The sequence below is a fragment of the Schistocerca cancellata genome, chromosome 3, assembly GCF_023864275.1.
Source record: "Schistocerca cancellata isolate TAMUIC-IGC-003103 chromosome 3, iqSchCanc2.1, whole genome shotgun sequence".
Classification (NCBI taxonomy): domain Eukaryota; kingdom Metazoa; phylum Arthropoda; class Insecta; order Orthoptera; family Acrididae; genus Schistocerca; species Schistocerca cancellata.
In genome coordinates this window covers 146,457,799-146,482,907 of record NC_064628.1, presented here as the reverse complement: position 1 = coordinate 146,482,907, position 25,109 = coordinate 146,457,799, and the positions used below count along the sequence as shown (strand labels likewise).

At 42.3% G+C, this 25,109-nt stretch overlaps 1 protein-coding gene across 1 annotated transcript in view; it reads right to left on the bottom strand.

Annotated features, from left to right (window-relative positions):
• LOC126176064 (membrane-bound alkaline phosphatase-like) overlaps positions 1-25,109 on the bottom strand; it is a 178,437-nt gene that overhangs the window by 107,036 nt on the left and 46,292 nt on the right. The window contains exon 2 of the mRNA XM_049923197.1: positions 258-335. Coding sequence (XP_049779154.1) covers positions 258-335 — 78 coding nt within the window. The remainder of the gene's footprint in view (positions 1-257; positions 336-25,109) is intronic.

The following is a 25,109-nucleotide window of genomic DNA, read 5'->3' as shown; positions in this document are numbered from 1 at the left end:
AAAATGAACAAACGTAGGTCGCTGAGTGTTTCAAAGACAAGCTGGGTGACGTGAGTATTTCAGAGTGTGCCAGAAATGCAGACATGTATCTACAGTGGAACAAAATATTAATAACTGCTTAATTTTATTTTCCTTTGAAGAGGTTATTGGATGCCTGTGTATACCCCTCGTATAATAGCACTGCCTGTTCCAGCATTCGATAAATGAATAAATAAATCAGCAAATAAATATTTCGTCAATGAATAATTTGTACTTACCTTTTTCTCTGATGTTGTACGAGATGTCTCGCTTCGATCTGGCTTGGCAAGCGATCTTTGGATGCATGAGACTCTCATCTACAAACAAATGAAAGATTGTGGTCAGATATAATTAAAATTAGTACAGCAATATTTACAGACTGCTTTCCGTTGATGTACGAAAATCCAGTAATATGTATTTAATCAATCTAGTAATTCATTTATAATTCCTCTACGTATTTATTAGCACACCTTTCGAGGGCTATACCATTAGAACCTTATATTGAAGAAACTGGGTATGCCTGTTAGTCCTCCATACTCATTTTGACGTTCGACATACCTGTGTAGTACTAGGTTGTTGCGATTGAAGTACAATTAATCTCGAAGGTCCACTGCAGGCTGTAATTATTGTATGGCAGCGAAACTTCGTAGATATGCTAATGCGTTAACGCGGAGCCGATTTACGCTGGCCGACAGGTCCTAATCTGGAGCTGTACGGCACCTCGGTGACATCTCGGGTGTTCATACTGATCGAATTGTGTAAGTGGCAGTAAATAGTAAAATCAACATTGTGCCTTTCTCACTTGTTTGACGTTTTATGCTCACATCCCGTTTCTAACCTGATACATAAGGAAACATTTCTATACGTCTTTCTTGCTTTCACACCGCCAGATTGGCACCTGATGGACAAAACTGGAACTTATTTGTTTCCATGGTAAATCGTTTTCGCATTAATGCATTATAAAAACGACTAAGTTTCGCTGTCGTATGACAATTGCAGTCCACATTGGACCTCTGTGAGTAACTGCACTTTTAATTATAACCACCTGGTATTATTACAGAAATTTGAAGTTCCTTGATGCAGTGGGTTTCCTAACCTACACTTTATCAGTAGAGCCGGCCGGAGTGGCCGTGCGGTTCTGGGCGCTACAGTCTGGAGCCGAGCAACCGCAACGGTCGCAGGTTCGAATCCTGCCTCGGGAATGGATGTGTGTGATGTCCTTAGGTTAGTTAGGTTTAATTAGTTCTAAGTTGTAGGCGACTGATGACCTTAGAAGTTAAGTCGCATAGTGCTCAGAGCCATTTGAACCATTTTATCAGTAGAATTTAAGGTACGTTTTTTAATTAAAATGATCCAAAAAAGTGGGTCATACCTGGGGGTCTACTAATTACACTGATAAGAGGTCAAGTGATTTCAATAGCCATTGGTCTAGCAAATATTTATACCCCTATCGGAAGAACGAGCATACTTTAACTATTCTGCAGTACAGGGTCAAAATGTAAACATTCCTCTCTTCCTCCAGTCCAGGCAAATTGATTAAATCGACTAATTGTTGCACATTACGTGTGATCTAGGGTGTTTTTTTAGAAGAACCAACTGCTCAGGGGCGGTCCATGAGAACAATGCGGGAACCACAATTTTTGGGTACGAAAAGTACCAATTGTGGTGCTGGCCGCTTCCATAATTTCGGTCCATGGCTGATCGTCGAAATACTAAAATGATATTGTCGTCGAGCTTCGTTACTTTTTTCGATATCATTATAGTTACAGTGATCCAGACTATCAGAATTACAGTATCATTAACTTTATCAACATCTACAACTAAGCTCTAGAAACCACTACGAATGGATGGCAGAAGGTATGTCCAGTGATTTTACCGCATCTTAGTTTTCTTTTCACATAAGAAGCGTGGGAGGAATACGTGCTGAATCGCGTCTGCGCGCGATATAATTAACCTAATATTGCCAGGAGGTCTTTCGCGACGGAGTCCTTGGACAGAAAAAAAAGCGTGGGATTTTACTCGAATTTCACGCGGTATGTATACCGATGAGTTTTTGTCCAATTTAACAGTGTCTTCAAGATCATGACGAGAGAGACACGTAGTGGAAATTTGTAAATAGTGTCTCACGGGATAATTTGTAGCCCCCTTCAAGTGCCTGCCGATTCAGCTTCCTCAACACGTTCCAAAAACGCTGCAACACGTATGAACACTCGTGTTGCCCTTCTCTGTTTGCGTTTAGTGGGCTACCCGCTGTTGGTACGGGTCCCACATGTCTTATCAAAATTCTGGCATGGCTGTTTGTAAACTTATACCATTTTCCAAGCATCAAACACTCGTGACAGTACACGGAAGCGATGCTTAAAAATAAGCAATCCATTTAAAATGGCGCTGACTTGCAGAAATCCTATAGATACGTGTAGCTGATGGGGCTCGATGTAGGAGCACGGCCGGCACGTGCTCGCCTGTGAGTGTGCGCACAGGCGGCAGGCGCCGTTACGGCTGGGCGCCCGTTATCGGCAGCCTATCACAACAGGTGGCTCAGACAGCGAGCTCCGCTAGCAGCGCCGCGCGTAGCGGCTGCATTCACAATATAGAGCGCTGCTAGCACTCTGTGTGCGTCGCCGCGGCGAAACACGGTCAAGGTTGTCGCAGGAAAGCGACCGTGCCAGGGCCGCCGCCCCGTGGTCGGGTAGTGTAAATAGCCAATTCTCTACTCCCCATTCTTGCGCCTGTGAATAGGAAGCGCACTCGATGTAACTTTCTAGAAAAAAAGACAGTCTCTGTTGCAATATTTACTGCTCGCGTTTCGCGCAGTTATCGCATCATCAGATTAATTGCAAAACATGATTTTTTAATCTATGTAAACCATTAAATGGAATAATAAGCTAATGGGGCGAGGATACAGACATACCATAAAAATTCAGCAGGGCTGCATTAGTCAGAATTAAAAGACGTGACAGCAGTTACCTCAGTCAATACTAAATCCACAAAAAAAATACGGTTGTAGCGAAAAGCGCGATCATCAATTTGAAGATTAAAATCCTGAAACGAAACAAAAAAGAAGACCACGAAAGAACGAAAAACTAGAAAGCACACTGTCTTTTATTGGAAATATGGAATCGCAGTTGCTGCAGTAGGACAGAGTGGCCCTTCGAGACTTTCGCGGTAACCTTTACAATTTACAAAAATAGCTCTGAGCACTATGGGACTTAACTGCTGAGGTCATCAGTCCCCTAGATCTTAGAACTACTTAAACCTAACTAACCTAAGGACGTCACACACATCCATGCCAGAGGCAGGATTCGAACCTGCGACCGTAGCGGTCGCGCGGTTCCAGACTGTAGCTCCTAGAACCGCTCGGCCACCCCAGCCGGCTTTTTGAGTCATCAGTCGTATATGACTGGTTAGATACTGCCCGTCGCTAATTCGTCTCCAGTGCTAATCTTTTCATCTGAGATTATCACTTGCAACCTACCTCCCCAGTTATTTGCCGGATATATTCCGATCTCTGTCTTCCTCTAAGGTTTTTATCCTCTACAGCTCCCTCTAGTGACATGGAAGTTAATGCGTGATGCAGACAACATAAAAGCAGGTCAACGACAGCTATGAGTAATCACCTTCAACTGTGTTTAGTCCTCAATTTTTATATCACAACCGGTTTCATGGCACTAAATCCGCCTGATGATGTGGGTTTTAGAGCCACGAAAGTGGTAATGATCAAAAAACAAAAGACTACATACAGCTGAAGCGGTTTGTTAATCCCCAAGATGATTAATCCGTGATGTCTTAACAGATGTCCTATCGTCCCCTCCCTTTCTGTGATCAGTGTTTCCCACATACTTCTTTTCTCGCCGATTCTGCGCAGAGCCACCTTGTTCCTTACCTTACCGGTTCACATAATTTTCAACATTCGTCTGTAGCACCACATCGTAAATGCTTCGATCTTCTTCGTTCCGGTTTTCTCACAGTCCAGGTCTCACTGCAATGCAGTGCTGTGTTCCAAACGTACAGTCTCACAAATTTCTTCCTCAATTTAAGTCTATTCTTAATACTCGCAGACTTCTGCCGGGCAGGAATGCCCTTTTGCCAATGTTAGTCCGCTAGGTATGTCTTCCTTGCTCCGCTCATCGTAGATTGTTTTACTTTCTATGTAACAGAATTTCGTAGTTTCGTGACCCAAATTCTGTTGTTATGTTTCTCGCTGTTCTCATTTCTGATGCTTCCCTTTCACTGTCCCTAAATATGCAAGGAAAAAATCAACACGCAAATCAATCCATGCGGGGTCCTGCTTCTCTTGTTGTATCATGATTGCCATTACTCCCTATGTAGGTGAGGGGGAAATGTACATGGGTTGATGAGAAGTATGGAAAATGGGGAGAGACGAATGCTTACACATGAATACAGATGTTAGTCAAAGCTGCAGGATACGCTATTGTATCTGACTACGAACTGCATATGTGCAATGTCCTCAGGGCAATGCAAATGTCACTCGCTGTCAGGACAGTCTCTGTCTAGTTGTGAGTGCATCATGTAGGTATTATGTGAATTCAGACCTGGGGAAATCGTTGGTGCTTCCGCAACCCAAGGAGCCGAATTGTTTCATGTTTGAAGAGGCATTGTATGGGAGATTTATACTGCATACGGGGATATCGGAAAAACACCATCCGCTATGGCACAACGCGGACGGATGTGCGTGTCGAAGGGTCGTGACGGACGGTCACTGCAGGGAACTGAGACTAAAAGTAAGAAGACGACAGCCGGCCGCTGGGGCCGAGCCGTTCTAGGCGCTTCAGTCTTTAACCGCGAGATCGCTACGGTCGCAGGTTCGAATCCTGCTTCGGGCATCGATGTGTGTGATGTCCTTAGGTTAGTTAGGTTTAAGTAGTTCTAAGTTCTAGGGGATTGGTGAGCTCAGATGTTAAGTCTTATAGTGCTCAGAGCCATTTGAAGAAGACGGCAGCTTCTAAAGTCACTCGCGAACTGAATATCACACTCACGAACCTTATCAGCACCAAAACAAACTCGAGGGAGCTCCCTAAGTAGGGGATTGCAAGGGAAGTTGGTATTCCAAAACCACTCATCGGTGCAAATACCTGTAAGAGAAAAACGTGTTGCCAAATCCACAAAACCTGGACTGCAGAACAGTTGAAGAAAGCCATTTGATCGGACGAGTCTTCTTTCACATTGTTTCCAACTTCTGGCCGAGTTTACTTTCCACAAAGAAACGTGAGGAGAGGGGGCGGGGGGTTCGGTGATGATTTGGACACCCATATCGTGGTATTCCATAGGCCCCACATTTAGTCTGCAATGCCGCATTTCTACCAACGATTATGGGGCTGTTTAGGTTGATCAGGTCCATCCCATAGTACAATGTTTGTTCGCCAATGGTGTTGGTGTGTTCCAAGACTATAGGGCCCACGTTCACACGGCTCGCATCGTCCAGGTCTGGTTTTGTGAGCACGAGCATGAATTGTCCCATTTCCCTAGCTACCACAGTCACCAGATCTCTATATTATTGAGCCCTTGTAGTCTGTTTTCCAGAAAAGTGTTCACGATCACTATCCACGTATATTATCGTTACCTGAACCTGCAATCGTTTTGCAAAAAGAATGATTTAAGATTCCCCTGAAAATCTTTCAGGACATGTATTTGTCCATATGGAGAGTACTGGTACCTGTTTTGAATGCCAACTTTTACGGTTATGAGGCCCGGCAACTTATTGTATTTTTGTGCTTTCCATACTTTCGTCCGACCTGTGCATTTTGCCATTCAGGGGAGAAAGTAGGTGATTGTAATTTCGTAAAAAGATATGGCCGCAATTAAAGAAGGCAGTCTTATCGTTTGCCAATTCGCTTACCATATCAGTGACATTCTTTCCACTATTTCACGATGGTAAGGGCACCATTACCCCAGAATAGGATCGAAGAGTGTAGTGTAGGCAGTCTCTTTAGTAGGTATATTTACCTCCTAACCATTCTATCAGCAAAGTGTACTCACTGATCCGCCTTCCCCTTGCCGCAAGAAGCTGCTTTTACCAAAAAATATGTTATGAAACACTTACCTATGAGCAGACAGATTTAGATGTTCTCCGAAGTCGTTAAAGCAAACTAAATGACGGATCTATCATTTACTTAAGCTAAAGCCTATGTGCAGTTTGGTTAACTTATCCGCCTCTCTAATTTCGTTACACTATCTCCGAAAATCGCCACCAGCAAAATGATGCTAGCTAACATCTTTCTATTCTAAAAACAGCTGAGGCAGTGTTCAGTGACAGCTGATTTTGCTGGATGTTTCACTCGCATCTACCGCTTTTGTATTTTTTCCAACAGACAACATGCCTCTTCCGTACGGCATGTACATGAAGGTGATTTTAGTAGCCCTCGATTACCTTTCATGCAACGCGTTCGACCTATTAAGTTCGCTGGAGTGATTGATATATATTGGAAACATTATTTTGGAGATATCCTTCCGATACTCACGGAAATGCCACTAGAGTATAGAAATTAAATGAGTCGTGTTTTTTAATTGGTGTCAGCTCACTCTGCAGGCTTTGAGTTTCGTTGCAAGGCACACGCTACCTGCTGTTCTGGTTATACGCTCGTTTTGAAACTTTCCCTCCTACAATACTCTATTCTGCCAAAATACATATCCTGCCCCGAGTCCTTCGGTAGATGCTAGAAGAAGAAACTGTGTACCTAAGAGGATTCTAAGGATCGGTAGAAGCTCTACCACCAACGGTATGGTCATCATCAGTTTTGATATCGGTAGCAAGCAGGACACTAATTACATAGTTTGCAAGATACTGTTGGTCCACTCGGTGTGATTTTGCTGCCTGTGAAAAGCCCTTCGCAGCAGTCACAGTTTAAGTTTCTGTTTTGTCATAGGCATCTTTATCGGTTTCCTGATACGGTATTTGAGTACGGTTTTATAAGCGTTGCTCATCTTATGTGGCGGAAATATGAAGGGAAAGCTGCTCCAAAATGACTCCTTGTCACAAAAATGCGGAAATGCGGCACGTCAATGCCGAGAGCACATGACGTCTAGCAGGTGCTGGGAGTCAAAGGAGTGAAACGTGCGATGTAGGTCTGTTACAGCATCCGACGATATTTGCTGTAATGAGGCTACTCTGTTTTCTGTGTGTGTGTGTTTGTGTTCGGATCACCATCAAGATTATAGAGGGGCATGGAAAGATGCAGAAATAAATACGCTATATACGGGATTTTTTCTGCCATTCGCGGTCTGGTGGAGCTTCTGGTCTGCTTATTAAGCTCGTAAGGGTTTGTTCATATTAGCTAAATTAATGGCAAAAGTCAGTGACCACGCTGTTTTTAATTATGAAGTTTATCTCAGTCAATGCTCACCCTTATCGTTTAATAACAACACGAGTTCCAACTAGGCAGTTATTAATAATAACCAATAAACACTCTTGGTCGATGCATGCTTCTTAGCGTGCCGGTAGTGTACCTTTCTACGAGGATCAGCGTCCTCTAACAGCATGCTGGAGGTGCACGTTTGCATAAGGCTCTCAGTCCTCTAGCCAGAGTCTCTACGAAATAAGCTCTCCCAGCATGCTCTGACGCATGCACTGACGAAGAATTAGTGTTTATAGGGTACTGATATTGACTCCTCAGTTGAAAACGATATTGGTACTAAACAGTTTATGTGAGTATTGACGAAGATTACCTTATTGCTCACAGTGGTTAGGTAATATACAAATATTCAATCTTTTGTTACGTTAAGCGAATACTTTTGATAACTGCCTTGCAAAAAAAGGCAGGCATCATTTTGAAAATTATTGGTTTCACTTAGTACAGAAACGCGTTTTCCCCCTTGCGATTACTGTGAGATTCAAAAGAACTCTTTCATCCACGTAAACGTCCGAACAGAACCAACATAACGTGAAACAAAGGTAATTTCACAGTCAGCACTACAGTGTTTGACAGAAACGTTTGATATTCTACGTAAAATGAATAAAAAAAGTCGTTCATTTTACTGTTTTAAGCAATTTTAATAAGTTGAGGGAAACAGAATCGTAGCGCGTAATCATATTTATGTGTACACTGGCTCTGGAACACGATTTAGTTTTTTTTTTTGGCAGTATCCACTCCCTTTCTCTCCTTCCGCTCCCCCTCCCCTAAACCCTCCTACCTATATCATTCACATCATATCAAAATTATTAAAGACACCATATAATTTCACATACGTCTATATGTCGTTGGGAATTTAAAGAATCAATTGATAGTGATACTTAAATATAGGTTCATGTCACGGTTTAATTTCTTTTCTTACACTGCCACTTGCGACCCGATATCTGCAGCATTCTTATCAGGCTACGAACTTACGGAAAGGAGACAGATACGAAGGATTACTATAGCTGACTTATTTGTGATGAGGTAACAGCAACTGCATCTATATTTAAAACAATTGTAACATACTTAGTATTTTGATGTGTGGTTCCAATACAGACACAACAATATAATACTACACTGAAGTTCCAGGGGGATCGAAACTAATACTGTATTAAAAAATCTGCAACTGGGAATGAAAAATGAAGGACTGTTAAACCTGTTTTGCCTAAAAATTAGTGCGGGTTCACTGAAGTTAGTAGAAACATCACAACACTACACTTCATCGTTTCTTTTCAATGTTTTTCAAATCAGTTAAAATGATCAGTTCCCTTGCGGGTATACTAACAAATGTGACTCGATAATGCAGCGAGTCCTAGCATAGTAATACAAACTGAAGACCGAAAATGAACGCAATAGAACTTTTAAAATGTAGAAATAATATTAACGATAGTATACAGGCCCTTATACCGAAAGGATCAGAGCTACTTTGAGAAACTCTTCTGCAGAATGAAATAAGGGCAACACTAGAAAAACTGTAGCTTTTCTGTTTGAAAACCTAGGACATATCAGTCAGTCATGATTTTCAGGTTTGTGGTGTGACTGTTAAAAACCCATCTTGCATAATAATGCGTACTTGTAGGTATCTGTGAAGTGTTGAATCGAGTGTTATCGTAGTGCAAATAGTTTTCTTGGTCAATGTTCACTGACCGACTAAAGAGCTACTTTTGAATGGGTCAACATTATTAACCATAAATTCCAGAGAGGCCTTAGAACACCGGCCTGCATGAGTTTCATTAGATGGCACGGAAAAACAGACTGCTTTTTTTTCTGTCCTGAGAATAGACAATGCTAATGCAGAAAGGTGCCTCGAAATAGGGTACCATAGGCTGTAACAGAAGAAAGGTACTCAAAAAGAAATCAGCTTTCGTGATTCAGTCTCAGAGACAATGGACATTCTTCTTGTAGCAAGCAGGATTTAATTTCTGAACTATGTATTGAATGTTATGCTTTCCACAGAGTTTACATTGCAACAGAGCTTTTCTCTACTTAGAATCTAATTCTAGCAGATACATCATTAACCCCTGAATTATTCGCTAATAAAATATTACGGAAATGATGCATTATAGTACAAATATTTTAAATATCTTTGTCTGTTTAACAAGGGGCCAGTCAACCCTGGAAGACAGTGCCCCCGTTGATACAGTGGTGTAGGGGATAACAACGTCGTTTTACGAAGGGATCAATAGAATCACTACCTCAGACACTGGCAAAGGTCCCGAGTTGGAGTCTAGGTCCGGCACACAACTTTAATTTGCCAGAAAGTTTCACTTGTACAAGTATTTACTACCCTCGCTCCTACACCTCTGTCAGCCATAGCCCCCCGTTATCACTCTTAATGCATAGCACCGGCGACACTATAAAAACAGCACGGTGTTTCTAGAATCCTAATGATGACGGAGACTCTTTACACCATATATCTGTGTGCCACTTTATTTAATAAATTACAATTTCTGCTCACACCGGATTTCACGTACTTATTTTACGTTTAAGGAGAGGACAACATTGGACTTCTGTATTCGAAAATGGATAAAGATATCAAGAACAATTTTGAACGTAACTGGAGATCGTAATCTTAGGAATATATCGCAAATAATTTCAGAAATTTTCTGTGCATAGCCGTCTCGAAATCCGCGGTTCGGTTTTCGTACCCAAAAATCGTGTTTTTCCGGTTTTCTCAAGAACTGCCCATGAACTTAAGTCCCTTAAGGCGCTCAGAGGACCACATCTAATGTGAAAAGAACCACCTGATGTGGTCCATTTTTCTAAGCTTTAGGAAGTGCGAAATATCCATACTTTGAGCCTGTACGTAGTTACAGTAAGACGATCCTTCTGTTAGGTATAGGAATGAAATCTAGCCTAAGGGCTCTCGAAAATATTTGATCCTATACTTCTATCATCAATGGAAATCGTTTCATGTGCAGCATTTTGGAAGATATTAGATAGCACATGGATTTTTACCTTAATTTTACAGCTAGTGAATCCTTGCCACTGTTGTTACTACTCAGCGATTTTGCAAATCTGGCACACGTCTTTCTTCTTCCATTCGTTGTTTTACCCGCGTAGCTGAATATATGGAAAACGAACTGACTGCCTGAAGGTCCACTTGACATCAGATTCTGAATCGGCAAGAAGTCGAAGCTACAGCCAGCAACTTGCAAGCGTTGGCATTTACCTGTTTACTTGCTTGATGTATGAATCCACCCACTACAATTCAGCCTTGACGTGTGATTTTTCAATCTCTTGAGGAATTTGTATTGTGTTTTTAGGGTAATGGTTCGCAAGATACAACTGAAAGCGGAACTCACATATTAGTGCTTAAATAAATGAACACTTATTAGATCTTAACTTCACACCTTTCAGTACGATGATAGGTTAAAAACAACATGAGCGCATTTTGGTAAATAGGGGCCCCGCAGCACATCAGTACTGCGGGCTGCGCGTGGCGTCAAACCGGCCCCGAGTTACGCAACTCTCATGACGTTTGCCAAGGTGCACGACGTTGCTCGTTTCACGTGGCTTTCGTAGCCGGTGGTAAAGGCGGGCGTGTGGCAGAAACTGATGGGTAGGAGAGAGGGTAGTAAATATTTGCACGTATGTCTGGGTCGTAGTTCGGTTGCTCCCTTCGTCAGACGATGTCGTGACCTCCTAGACTACAGTATCAGTGAGAGCACTGTCTTCCACTGTTGACTGACCCCTCGTTAAGCTGAGAAAGGTATTTGAAATTTTTGTACTATAATGCATCATTTACATGATATTTTACTACCGAATAATCTAGGGGTTTATGATTCATCTGCTAGTACTGCATTCTCCGTAATGAAAACCTCTATTGGAATGAAAAACTCCATGGGAAGTATGACATTCGAGACATAGTTCAGAAATTAAATGCTGTCTTGGATATAGGAAGGACGTCCTCAGTCTCGGCGACTGAATCACGAAAGCTGATTTATTTTTGAATGCTTTTCTTCCGTTACAGCCTACGGTGCCCTACTTCGAGGCACCTCTCGTATTACAATGACCATTCTCAGTCCAGAAAAAAAGGCAATATGATTTTCCAGGCGATCTAGCGAAATTCGTGCAGGCCGTTTTTCTAAGATCTCTCTGGGGTTTATGGTTAATAATGATGACCCATTCAAAACGAGCCCCCATATAAAGTCAGTGAACACTAGACAAGAAAACTAGACAAGAAAACTAGACAAGCAAACTAGACAAGCAAACTAGACAAGAAAACTAGACAAGAAAACTAGACAAGAAAACTAGACAAGAAAACTAGACAAGAAAACTAGACAAGAAAACTAGACAAGAAAACTAGACAAGAAAACTAGACAAGAAAACTATTTAGACTACGATAATACTTCACACACACGTACAAGTGGGCATTATTCTGCAAATTTCGTTTTTAATAGGCAGCCCACAGACCTAAAAATCATGAGTGATATTTCCTAGGTTTTCAAAGAGAAAAGTTGAATGTCTCTCTAGCGCTGCACCCATTTCATTCCACAGGTTAATTCCTCCCAGTAGCTCAGATCCTTTCACTATAAAGTTCTGTATACTGTACTTACCGTTGTAAAACTTATTTGTGTACTTTGTAAGTTTCAAGCAAAATTCTTTATATAAAAAATTCTGTCATTACGTAAAATTAATATTGCGTTATTTCGATTTCACCTAAGTGTAATGTCAAAATTTTACTGACCAATAAAGAGCGAATAAGAAAGTGGTATTGGGTGGAAGCCAGGGATAATCCTAGACAGAGGCTATGACAACGGTAACGCGAAAGACCTACCCAACCGTCTCAGGACATGACGAAAGCAATTATTTCGGTAATATTGGTGTGTGCAGGTTCAGGAGTCATCCCAGAAGACATTCCTCATTTCCTTTCCATACTACCTTACGGTCCGCTCACATGTATCTAAAGCGTAATTCATATCACTTAATTCCCCTCCCTCCTCCCCCCCCCTTTCCCTCAATGTACATTGGCATTTTAATGTAAACATTCTCTGTATGCAATTTGATACATGTGTGTTTATTATAATCAATACAACAAACCGGCCGAAAAATGCTCCTATCGAAGCACAAAAAATGCGAATATGCTCCTGTTTATTAATAGACTGACTGAAAAGTGGGGTACCAGCTGCCTCATTTGACCTTTCCCAGCATCTTTAAAAACTTTAACATGCAAACATACTCACTACCGTTTTAACATGCAACTTACCTCTCATTCGCACAAGCTCCCCTAACTGTAATTCACCAACACCCACAAGTCCATCGCTGTACGTAGCTCATACCCATCCACTCCCGCTTCTACGCTCTCCCCCACTCATTCAGGCCAACTCGCTATTATTATCTCTTTGTGTCTGTTTGACTATCACTTTTCACTTTCTCACAGCCAGTCTCCTTCGTTCAGTCTTACTAATACCGTCTCTCTCACTGTAATTGTCTCACTCTTGCTCTCTCTTACTGTTACTGTCTCATTCCTTCCTTTCCTCTGCCGCTGTCTCTTCTTACTGTCGCCACGACAAAACGTACGAGTCTGGCGAAATACCATCTGACTTTCGAAAGGTTATCATCCAAGCAATTCCGAAGACTATAAAACCTGGCGACCATTATCGCACAATTAGCTTAACAGTTGATGCATCCAAGATACTGACGAGAATAATATAGAGAACAATGGCTAAGAAATTGAGGATGTATTAGATGACGGTCAGTTTGGCTTTGGGGAAAGCAAAGGCGCCAGAGAGGCAATTCTGACGTTGCAGTTGATAATGGCTGCAAGGCTACAGAAAAATCGACACACATTCACAGGATTTGTCGACCATAACAGAGCGTTCGAGAGTGTCAAATGGTGCAAGATGTTCGAAATTCTGAGGAAAATAGGGGAAAGCTACACGGCGAGATGGGTGTTATATAAAGAGCCAAGAGAGTATGAAGAGTGGACGACCAAGAACGAAGTGTTCGAACGAAAATGGGTGTGAGACAGGAATGTAATCTTTCACTCCTACTGTTCGGTCTACACATCGAAGAAGCAATGATGGAAATAAAAGAAAGGTTTGAGAGTGCGATTAATATTGAAGGTGAAAGGAGATTAATGGTACGAGTCGCTGACAAGAATTTCAGGATCAGTTGAATGAAATGTACAGTCCAATAAGCACAGAATATGGACTGAGAGTAAATCGAAGAAAGACGGAGGTAATGTGTATTAGCGGAAACGAGAACAGCGAGAAACTCAAAAACATCAGGACTGATGATCAAGAAGTAAATGAAATCAAGGAATTCTGCTACCTTGGCAGCAAAATAACCAACAACCGATGGAGCAAGGTGGACATCAAAAGCACACTAGCCCTGGCTAAAAGGACATTCCCGGGGAAGAGAAGTCTGCTAGTATCAAACATAGGCCTTAATTTGAGGAAGAAATTTCTGAGAACCTGCGCTTGGAGCACAGCATTAGATGGGGGTGAAACATGGACCGCAAAAAAAAAAAAAAAAAAAAAAAAAAAAAAAAAAAAAAAAAAAAATAAAATCTGCGAAAGAAGAGAATCGAAGCATTTGAGATGTGGTTCTACAGAAGAATATTGAAAATTAGTTGGACTGGTAAGGTACGGAATTAGGAGGTTCTTTGGACAACTGACGAGGAAACGAATATACGAAAAACACTGACAAGAAGAAGGGACAGGATGATAGAAGATCTGGGAGCAACAGGGAGTAACTTCCATGGTACTAGAGGGAGCTGTACAGACGTCAGAGATTAGAATACATCCAGCAAATAATTGAGAACATAGGTTGCAGTTGCTACGCTGAGACGAAGAGGTTGACACAGGAGAGGAATTCGCAGCGGACCGCCTCAAACCGGTAGGAAGGCTGATGGCTAAGCGTAAAGTGGTTCAGATGGCTCTGAGCACTCTGGGACTTAACTTCTGAGGTCATCAGTCCCCTAGAACTTAGAACTACGAAAACCTAACTAACCTGACTAACCTAAGGACATCACACACATCCATGCCCGAGGCAGGATTCGAACCTGCGACCGTAGCGGTCGCGCGGTTCCAGACTGTAGTGCCTAGAACCGCTCGGCCACTCCGGCCGGTTAGGCGTAAAGTGGAACATACATATATGCAGACAAACGTACATCCATTTTTATAATTTTTATGGTAGAACCGATTAGAGAGATTGTATTGTTATCTATTAATTTTATGCTTGCAAATGTCTAAGCTTTGTTTCAAGGTAGAACTGTCCTCAAATAGTGTTGTTTTGAATGCTGGAGAGCATTAGCAGGTATCGTCCTATCGGCGGCGTATGGCTTTGTCTTTCTCCGAACTTTGGACTGACTTAACCAGAGAGTTAAATTTTAGTGCTGACTCCGTACCACGCTACTGCCTGGCATTTTTAACAGATTACATAGGTATCCATGTGTTTCAAACTGAGTTCTTTCTTTCCTTTACTATTAAATACAAAAACAATACCACGTAGTCATTGAATTAATTTTAGTCTTATTTACATAGAAATAAATAAAGAATTCAAGACCGTCAAGTGAAGTGTCGTCAGCCTTAATAGACTTGCCTTAGGCCTTTTCCTTTCCTTAGAAGTACGAGTTAGAAGACAGATAAATTTAAGCCGCAGCTCGTAGCACCCAGCACGCGGGCGTCGTGACGCGCAACAGGTGGAGGCAGACCGCGGCAGGTTCGGTATGCAGGTTGTGATTGCGGTCGCAACGTCGGTCAAGGTCGCGGCGCCGGTGTAGCCGTCCAGCGGGCCAGTGTCAGCGACCACTCGCTGTGTGTTGTGCAACAGCAGCCCTGGGGGCGCTCTCTCTCTCTCTCTCTCTCTCTCTCTCTCTCTTTGGCGCTGACCACGGGCAGTCTGGCTAGCAGCTGGCGTGCTGGAGCCGGTCGTTCGTGTTAAGGCGCGCACACACTAGCCGACCAAAGACCGGCGAACGACAGCCAACCACTTTGTGGGCTGAGATTCGCTTAGTGTGTATTGGCAGCAAATCGGAGCTAACGAAGCATTTGGCCGTGGTTGCGGTTCGGTTTGCTGGCGGCAACATTAAAGAGTTGGCGATTGGTTGGCCTTCGAATCGCTCTCCTGGAGTGGACGCCGGGTCGAACATTCGTTGGCTCCGATTTTTAACGGTTGTGTACATTTTTCAGGGGAGTCACAAGTCACAGTGTGTTTCATTGACCGATTTCGCTCTATAATTTAATAAGAATGTCATCGTAGACTCTGCAATTTACAGTTTGAAGTACGGCAGTTGTCTGTTAAATTAAGGTGCGAAACCAGCCAATAAAACGTACTGAGTGCGACTTGTGGCTGTCCTGAAAAACTTAATTTCAGCTGTCGCTTTTTTCCTGCATGCAATGTCTGCTCTTGCTATGGGTATGTATTTATTGGTTTAAAATTACTGGAATACTGAGTAGAATATGGAGAGAACATAAAAGCTGACATAATTTTATCGTGGAAAGAATAGAAGCTTGGAGGAAAATAGCTCAGCTCTTAGAAAGTTATATGCACTTTCTCAAAAAGGAAATGGCCTCTTTATAGACATCTATTTGCCGTGAGCGACAAGAGAAACAAACAACAAAACTGGGAGTGACTCAACTTTCTGCTGGAGGTACAATTCTCATGTAAGAGGCGTAATCTTTGGAAACGTTTGGGTCTCCATAATTCAGTAACAATTCGAAATCTGTAGCTTTCATTAAGGATAAACCTATGAAATAGCCCATATTCTAATTCAGCTGTAAGGGGAGGCAATTTTGTCCTACCATACAGCTTCCTACTGTTTAAAAGGGAGGTCGTCCACAAGCGCCGTTTCTTCTTTTCCTGGTTTCAGCTTCTTTCAGTAAAATAAATGCTTCACTTACGACGACTGCTAAATCCTCTTCTTCCCTAAGAATATCGGCCCATTAAATTGTAATTAAACGCTAATATATGACAAGAACAAAACGTTATCAGGGCCAAATGTGATTCAACATGGCCGAATCTCTTGGCCCGAAACCTTTCGTCTGAATGAGAAGCCGAGCGCCAATGCACTGGCGACAAACGTTCGGCAGAATCCAGTCTCTGTCGTTCATTGGCCTACTGTGTGGTCGTCTTTAGTGCGAAGTTCCTTGGCAAGCGGTTTTGAAGTAACTGAACCGGTGTGCTTCTCATTCCTTGCGAGAGGATACAACGGTACCTCCTTGCGACGCGTGCGCTCTCTCTCTCTCTCTCTCTCTCTCTCTCTCTCACTATCGCTGCTCACATTTAGTAAGAGGTTAGCGCACTCCATCAACAAAAGTCCGCTCGTTCTAGCTTAATTTGAACTTTAAGTGGCTCATATGGGATGCAGCAATTCGGAAACTATATTTGTGTGTTAAATGAGTTTCGCATGTCTTTAGGGTTAGAATACTATGAGGCATAACTTCTAAGGCCCGCCAACAGCGACGGAGCGGTTGCTTAACAATCTGCACGTATGTTTGGGGCAAGTGGGCTTCTGTTCCCCGTCAGGCCAATTAGATATAGGTTTTCTCTCGTTTTCCAAATTTAGGCGAACAACGGGATTATAGCGTCGAATTATCCAATGTTTTCCAATTCGAATGGGTGCTCCATCTTCAACGTCCACAATGTCCACATGAAAGCAGTAGAAAAGAATTAACGCTATTCACGGTGCTTAATATTAAGGCCAATTAATTATGTACTAGCATGAGGCATGCGTAACTCACTTGTGGTACAGTTATTACATCGCTTCACATACTTCACACTTACAGGAGCAACATGACAGTATATATCGACAATAAATGGCTGTCTGTGTCACGTTAACTTTGAGCCTGGGTAAGCTTATTCGTATATATACGTATTTAACGCTTGCTTTATGTTATTGTCGTCGTTTATACCACTGAAAAAAGTATGAGAGTCTGCACTGAAATTTTCTTTCTGCTGATATGCTATTAATAAAAGTTCATTCATCTAATGTATTGTTCCAAGCCTAGTTCTTACATAATTCAGTGCGTATTCTCTTTATGACCATGTTAAGATTGTTTGTCATATGGAAAGCTATTGTTCTCACTGCAACGTTTACGGAAATCCTTTTCAGTCGGACGACGTCAAAATGTACGTGTATTTCATAAACTTAGTCTTTGTTTGGTGATGCAGATGGGACGTGGTACCATCTAACTATTATGTAAACTTAACTTTAAAACTAAAATAAAGAAAATATAATCCGCATTTTCCAACAGCAAAAACATAGCAGTACTTTTAAAGTGTACAGAAGGAATCAGATCTTTACAAGAAATTTGAGCTATGTATCTGTATGGGATTTGGTTGAACGTAGGACAAGACGCAGACTCCATAGTGTGTTGGAACTTTTGATGAGCAACATCCTTATGCACAACGTTATAGTGGCAATGCAGCTGAAGGTAGATTTCACAATGGAAAATATTGCACATTGAAAAACATTTTTATGTCATATTTCGACTACTTCCAGGCTGTCCTCCATCATCTTGTAAAATACCTGTTAAAAGTGTTCCGACACCATTATGTAATACGCGTTTGCTAAATGACACGAGGGGCACACGCGCCACTATGAAAGCAGTATTGGAGTATTGTGTTGACAGTAGAGAAGCAGTAACAGAAAATTGGTTCCGTCAGGGGAGTACAGTGATTTATAACGTGGAATAATCATCGGATGTCACCGGAGTACCAAATCCGTCAGCAACATTTCAACCCTTTTAAAGTCTTCCGACTATTCGTGATGCAAATATGAAGAGGAAACGCCAAGGAGCAACCGTAGCTAAACTAAAACAAGGCAGATGTGTTGTACTGGCGTACTGGGACTGTGGAGCATTGTGGAGAGCGGTTGTAAAAAATGGCATGAAATTAAGGGAATTAAATTATCCAGGTAGCACAATGTTTATACGAATGGGATACAATGGTCTAGAAACAATGGTTTGTTCTAAGTGCTAAGCGCTGCTTGAGGTGGTATAAAGAGTGGCGTCAGTGGACTGTGGACGACTGGAAACAAGTGTTCAGGAGAGATGAACCACGCTATAGCTTGTGGTAATTCAGTTGAAATGTTTGGGTTAGCGAATGCCTGGAGAACGATACCAGCCATCATGTATAGTGCCAACACTGAAATGCAGAGGAGCTAACATTACACTACAGGAACAGTTTCTAGACGATGTCTCGATTGTATCAGCTTATGACAATGCACCCTATCGTATAGTATCATCTGTGAGACAGTAATTTGTGGACGGAAACGTTCCCGAAACGGTCTAGCCTGTCCAGAGTCCCTAGCTGAACCCAATGGAACACATTTATTATGAGTTTTTAGAGCGTTGACTTCGCTTCACACCCATGCTTGAACATCATTACCGTCTCTGGCTACTGCTCTAAGTACGCACTGCCGTTCTTCAGACACACTCAGACTCCTCATTGAATGTGTTCTCAACAGAGTTCAAGCCGCCACGAACGCGAAGGGTAGAACACTCCATACTGGTGTCAGCTAAGACATGTCAGGTTGCTTCTGATCAGTTAACGTACCTTGTGCATTTCTTCTCATAGCTACGCAACTGTTACACCGAACCTCATCTAAACAATGTTTTGCATATTATCGTAGCTCTACCTGCCAGTGCCGCTCGTATTTCCCCCTCCACTATCCCTTTCAATATCAGATTAACTATTCCTGGATGTCGTAGCACATGTCCCGTTACCTCGTCCGCTCTTATAGTTAGGGTCTTCGAAGGCTTGTTTCTTCAACTTTTGCTTTTAATACTCCGTGATGTATCGTTTTATCTGTTCACTTACTCTTTACATGTCTAAACATCACCATATTACTGCGCTCACCAGCTTTTTCCTTCATTTCCGAAGGTCCACGTGTCTTTGCCTTACAAGAAATTGATCCAGACGTACACTTACGCAACTTCTTTCTCAGTTTCGTATCAATACCTGAAGCCAAATATTTTACTCAGTATACCTTTAAACCCATGTGCTAGCTTACTTCTCGCCATCCGTGTAATCGTACTTCGTAAGTATGACAATTATTTCTGTTCTACTACCCTGGTCTTCGCGATTTTTGTCTTAATAAGCCTCTCGGGAATCTTCTTCGCTTTACTCTTTACCTTCACATATACTCTGTTTAATATCGTTAGGACATATTTATGTCGTGCTAAGCCTATAGTGTTTTCCTTTTGCAGGTCAAAGCCTACCTCACATCCAGTCAGAATAGCTACAGTATGTCTGCCACGATCCTTAAGAGTAGTATCTGTTCATCTTCAAATTTTATTGCTATTCCGAAGACGTAATTCACTTCGTTTTATCCTTCTTTGAAGCAGAAGGTGGACAACTGTGGTGGTAATCTGCAACCCTGTCTGACATCTTCCTTAACATGAACTTTTCCTTCTTGACCTACTTTTATTACACACACCTCGGAGTTTGTAAATCTTTTAGGTCATTCGTTCATATTTTAGCTCCAATCTTCTAAGCATAGTGCAAGTTGTTTTCCATCTTACGTATACGAGGGCTTTCCAAAGTACAACAAATGTTAAGGAGGAATCTCGATATTTCTTTATCTGCGTTCCACAATGTCAGAACAAATTCTCTAGTGCAATTTTCGTGACTGAAACAAAAGTGATCTTCATCCAATATATTTTCAATATTCATTTTTATCCTTCTTTACTACTCAACCACGATATTATTGGACTTGGCAGTTATCGGAAATATGCGGCGACGTTTTAGTAAACAAGTACTGTTGTGACCAAGGAAAATGCTCCTCAGTCTCAAAGCTTTCAGGTCAGCTGTGCATAGACTATCAACCCCGATTACGTGGCGATTGACAGTAAGCCGAACAAATCTTCCCTCGCTCCCAGGTGCTACAGTATTGTGGTTGACTAATATATTATCCGGGTCAGCAGTTTGCAAACAGGCATCAAATTAATCGCCCTACAATTTTCACATTTTTCTGCGTATTATTTTCTTGAAAATGTGACGATAATGCTTATTTTAAAATTTGATTTCAAGCAAACATTTTAAAAGGTTTTAGTGCGTGCTTCTGGTTCCTACCCCCCGCTCCCCCCCCTCCCACCCGGATATTGTAAGTTCCGAAGATGTATCATCCATTGCCACTGACTTGATTGAGCTCAGATCAATAACCTGACGAAATAATTACTTCACTGGAGTATCTGCTTCATTGAAATTTGACTGATTTATTTATGCTCCAAAATCACTTTGCTAGTCTTGGGTACATTGAAATTAGTACTGGTACTATAGTGAATTGATGACCTTTCCTTGAGATGAGGGCAGTGGGTCTTAAGATCGTTTCCATTCCGTACTTGACCAAAACTTCGAAACTTCCCGTACCTTTGTTAGTGAAGGGGATGAAAATTTTCTCAAATGCCGGCAGTTGCTCCTGTTGTTCATCGGATCAGTGATACATCCAGAAAACTTTTTCCCTATTGCTCTCTTTCTCCATTATAAGCAGAACTTTTGGGGTGATTTTATTGAGACGTACCAAAAAGACATTCAAGTCATCTTTACCATGGGTCCTTACTAAAAACCTTTCATCCACGTATAGGGACCACTTAGTTGGTTAGTTATTCACTGCAAGGAACGCCCGTTGTTCAAAATGCTCTACACTCAAACTGGCAACGATTGGACTAAGAAGACCACGTCAACAAAACCGACCAGGGTATTCCGTGGACCCTTACTCACTTCTTTCAGTTTTTAAATGAAGTGCGCTAAGTTGTTAATATGGCAGTCATGTCTCGTACGACATATCCATCAAGGCTCCTAACTTTGGGTTCCAGGCTAGGAACCTGGCCCTCCGTTCAGTGGAAGACCTTCGCCAATCACAGTAGGCCTGAACGAAGACTCTGGTTCTTGCAATTCTTTTTAAGATAGATGGCATTTTATTTTTTAGTACTTTTTGATCACCCGAAGAAGGCGCTTTAACTATTTCATGGTTTGATATTTCCACACAAGATCTTTAAGCACGAGTGGCTAGCAACTTTGACCTGCAGGTGCTTGCAACCTTTATATCACCTAGCGTAGCACTTTAGGAACTTTGACTGACGAGAGCCAATGACAGTATATGCTGCCAATATTTAGTGGTTTCAGCATACTCTGAAAGAAGAAGCATCACTTCTACTCGTATGCCTGCTATTGGTGCGAAACAGACATTCTGGTGGCTGGCGGTCTGTTCCGGTACCTCAGCATGCCGTGTGGTACAACCGGCTGAGATTAGCGCCTAATCTAGGCTTTATCCGTGAACTTCGTTTGTTTTCAACTTACGTTTTCTGTTTTTCAAGTCATATTGTTTCAGAACAGCTTCTTCGGTGGCGCGCCCTTTGAACCTACGTGTACATGAGGATGGTGATATCCAAGTATAATCATTCCATACGTGAATCTTTAAGGCTTCCAGTACGTACACACACACACACACACACACACACACACACACACACACACACACACACACACACACCAAAAATAGTTTCTCATCACCTCGGTTCCGATAGTTCCGGAACGTGCACAGAAAATTGAAATAGAAATAATCGTAAACATCATTTGCGCCCTTTTTATTGCTCATGAAAAAACTACACATTGCATTTTGTACCACCATACAGCCAGGCCTTCAGATGTGGTGGTCCAGATTACTGTACACACCGGTGCTTCTAATACCCAATAGCACGTCCTCTTGCACTGATGTATGCCTGTATTCGTCATGGCATACTACCCACAAGTTCATCAAGGCACTGTTTGTCCAGATTATCCCACTCCTCAACGGCTATTCAGCGTAGATCCCTCAGGGTAGTTGGTGGTTTACGTCGTCCATAAACAGCCCTTTTCAATCCATCCCACGCATATTCGATAGGGTTCATGTCTGGAAAACATGCTGGCTGCTCTAGTCGAGCGATGACATTAACCTGAAGGAAGTCATTGACAAGATTTGCACAATGGGGGAGCGAAGTGTCGTCCGTGAAGACGAATGCTTCGTCAGTACGCTGCCAATATGGTTGCACCGTCTGTCGGACGATGACATTCACGTATCGTACAGACGTTACGGCGCCTTCCCTGACCGCCAGTGGGTTACGTCAGCCCCACATAATGCCACTCCAAAACAGCAGGGAACCTCCATCTTGCTGCACTCACTGTACAGTGCGTCCAAGGCTTGCCTCCAAACACGTCTCTGACGATTGTCTGGTTGAACTCATATGCGGCACTCATCGGTGAAGAAAATGTGATGCTTATCCTGAGTGGTCCATTCGGTATGTTGTTGGGCCCATCTGTACTGCGATGCATGATGTCGTGGTTGCCAAGATGGACCTCACCATGGACGTTGGGATTGAAATTGCGCATCTAGCATCCTATTGCACACTGTTTATCGTAACACGACGTCCTGTGGCTGCACGAAAAGCATTGTTCAACATAGTGGTGTTGCTGTCAGGGTTCCTCCAAGCCACAATCCGTAGGTAGCGGTTATCCGCTGCAGTAGTAGCCCTTGGGTGGCCTGAGAAAGGGATGTCATCGACAGTTCCTGTCTCTGTGTGTCCTCCATGTTCGAACGAGATCGCTTTGGTTCACTCCGAGACGCGTGGACACTTCCCTTGTTGAGAGCCCTTCCTGGCACGAAGTAACAATGAGGACGTGATCGAACCGCGGTATTGACCGTCTAGGCATGGTTGAACTACAGGCAACATGAGCTGTGTACTCTTTCGTGGTGGAATGACGAACTGATCGGCTGTCGGACCCCTCCGTAGAATAGACGCTACTCATGCATGGTTGTCTACATTTTTGGGTGGGTTTAGTGACATCTCTGAACAGTCAAAGGGACTGCGTCTGTGATACAACATCCACAGTCAATGTCTATCTTCAGGAGTTATGGAAACCAAGGTGATGCAAACCTTTTTTTGATGTGTGTATATACCGGGTTATCCAGTTGCCCTTACCGATGTTGTTTTATACAACATGTTAAGTTATACCTGACCTTCAAAAAACCACGAGCGAAATGTTCATATTCTCTCGGTTGCGGTGCGCAAACTATTAGCCCTACAGAAAAAAAATGAACAGAATATATTTCTAGGAAATTTCATGTAGAAAAATTTTGTACTGCGGGACGTTTTTGTTGGAGGTCACAGTTTTGAAGATATCCAACAGAAGCGCACAAAAGTGACCTTGAAACGCATCTCCACCACCACACTCATTTCTCACCAGTCAGGATTTCTAAAAAGTTGTTCGTGGCACTCTTATAGCACCGCACAAAAGTTTTCAGCTACACTAACTATTTCCGACATTCGACTTTTTTGGTCTCTTATGATCGGGCTTCTACACCACCAGCAGTCGGCTGTTTCGTTAACGCTGTTAATTTAAACGTGCCCATGAGAGTAATGAAAGGAAAAAGACCTTTAGAAGTGCTACGGTGAAACTAATTACGTTGACAGCTCGATCCAAACTTACCCCTTGCAGTCACAGTAGTTTCGTAGTCAGAAGACCTGACGAAGACAACGATGTAATTATTTTATGCTGATAAAATTCATAAAGTCGTTAGCTAAAATTTACTCAAACGTAAGTTTTACAATTCTTGTGTGCTTGACTAAGCCGGTGGTGTAATGAGGCTAGTCAATGAAGACCAAAAAGGCAGAGCGCGGGAAATAAATTTTGTACAGTGGTAGGAGGGAGTGGCATGGACCACATAATAGAAATCCTTACCGGCCGGAGCTGACTGTGATGGTGGAGTTGCATCTGAAGGTCACTTTCGTACGTTTTTCTTGAATATTTCTGAAACTACGGCCTCAAGCTAAAACGTATCATAGTACAAAATTTATCTGCATTGAATTTCCTGCAAAAAGGTCCTGTTCCTTTTTCTGTAGGACTGGTACTTTGCGCGTAGCTAGCGAGAGAGTATGAAAATCTCACGCACGTTTTTGGAGGGTAGATGTAACATTACGGCTTGCATAAAACTACATAAGTAGGGGCCAGCTGAATCACCTTGTACATATGTCTTCAAAATCAAGGGAAACGTTTTGTAGTTTCCATTTCGACTCTATTGAAACGATGTAATCTGTGAGCTTTTTCAACATTATTTGTATTGTCCTTGTAGGACTACCTTCACTGTTTAATTATTTTGGACATTATAGTATTAATTTACCGAATCCTGCAGACACATCTGCATTATAGGATTTAGTTTCTCCATATCCATTCACACTGATACTAGGTAGACTCGTGGAATCTTGTCTCATTTTACTTTGTGGTTTGTGCCCTCAGAGACACACAAATTAAATTTCACAATGCATGTGCCAGATACCTTTCTTGTTATTTTTTATCGATCAGCTAAGAACGCCACGATGCAACTCCAGAGATGCAACTTGGAGGATCAGTCTGAATAATTTCACATCCACCAACGCAGCTCCATGTTTCTTACTTTTTTGAGTGAAAAATGTGAGGGACAGGCTTGGTTCTTTTAGGGAGCATGTGGGAACATGTGCTTGCTGTCAGGCAAATTTTATTACTCTTCGAATTTGCACTAAGGCAATGCGTATTTGATATACACTCCTGGAAATTGAAATAAGAACACCGTGAATTCATTGTCCCAGGAAGGGGAAACTTTATTGACACATTCCTGGGGTCAGATACATCACATGATCACACTGACAGAACCACAGGCACATAGACACTGGCAACAGAGCATGCACAATGTCGGCACTAGTACAGTGTATATCCACC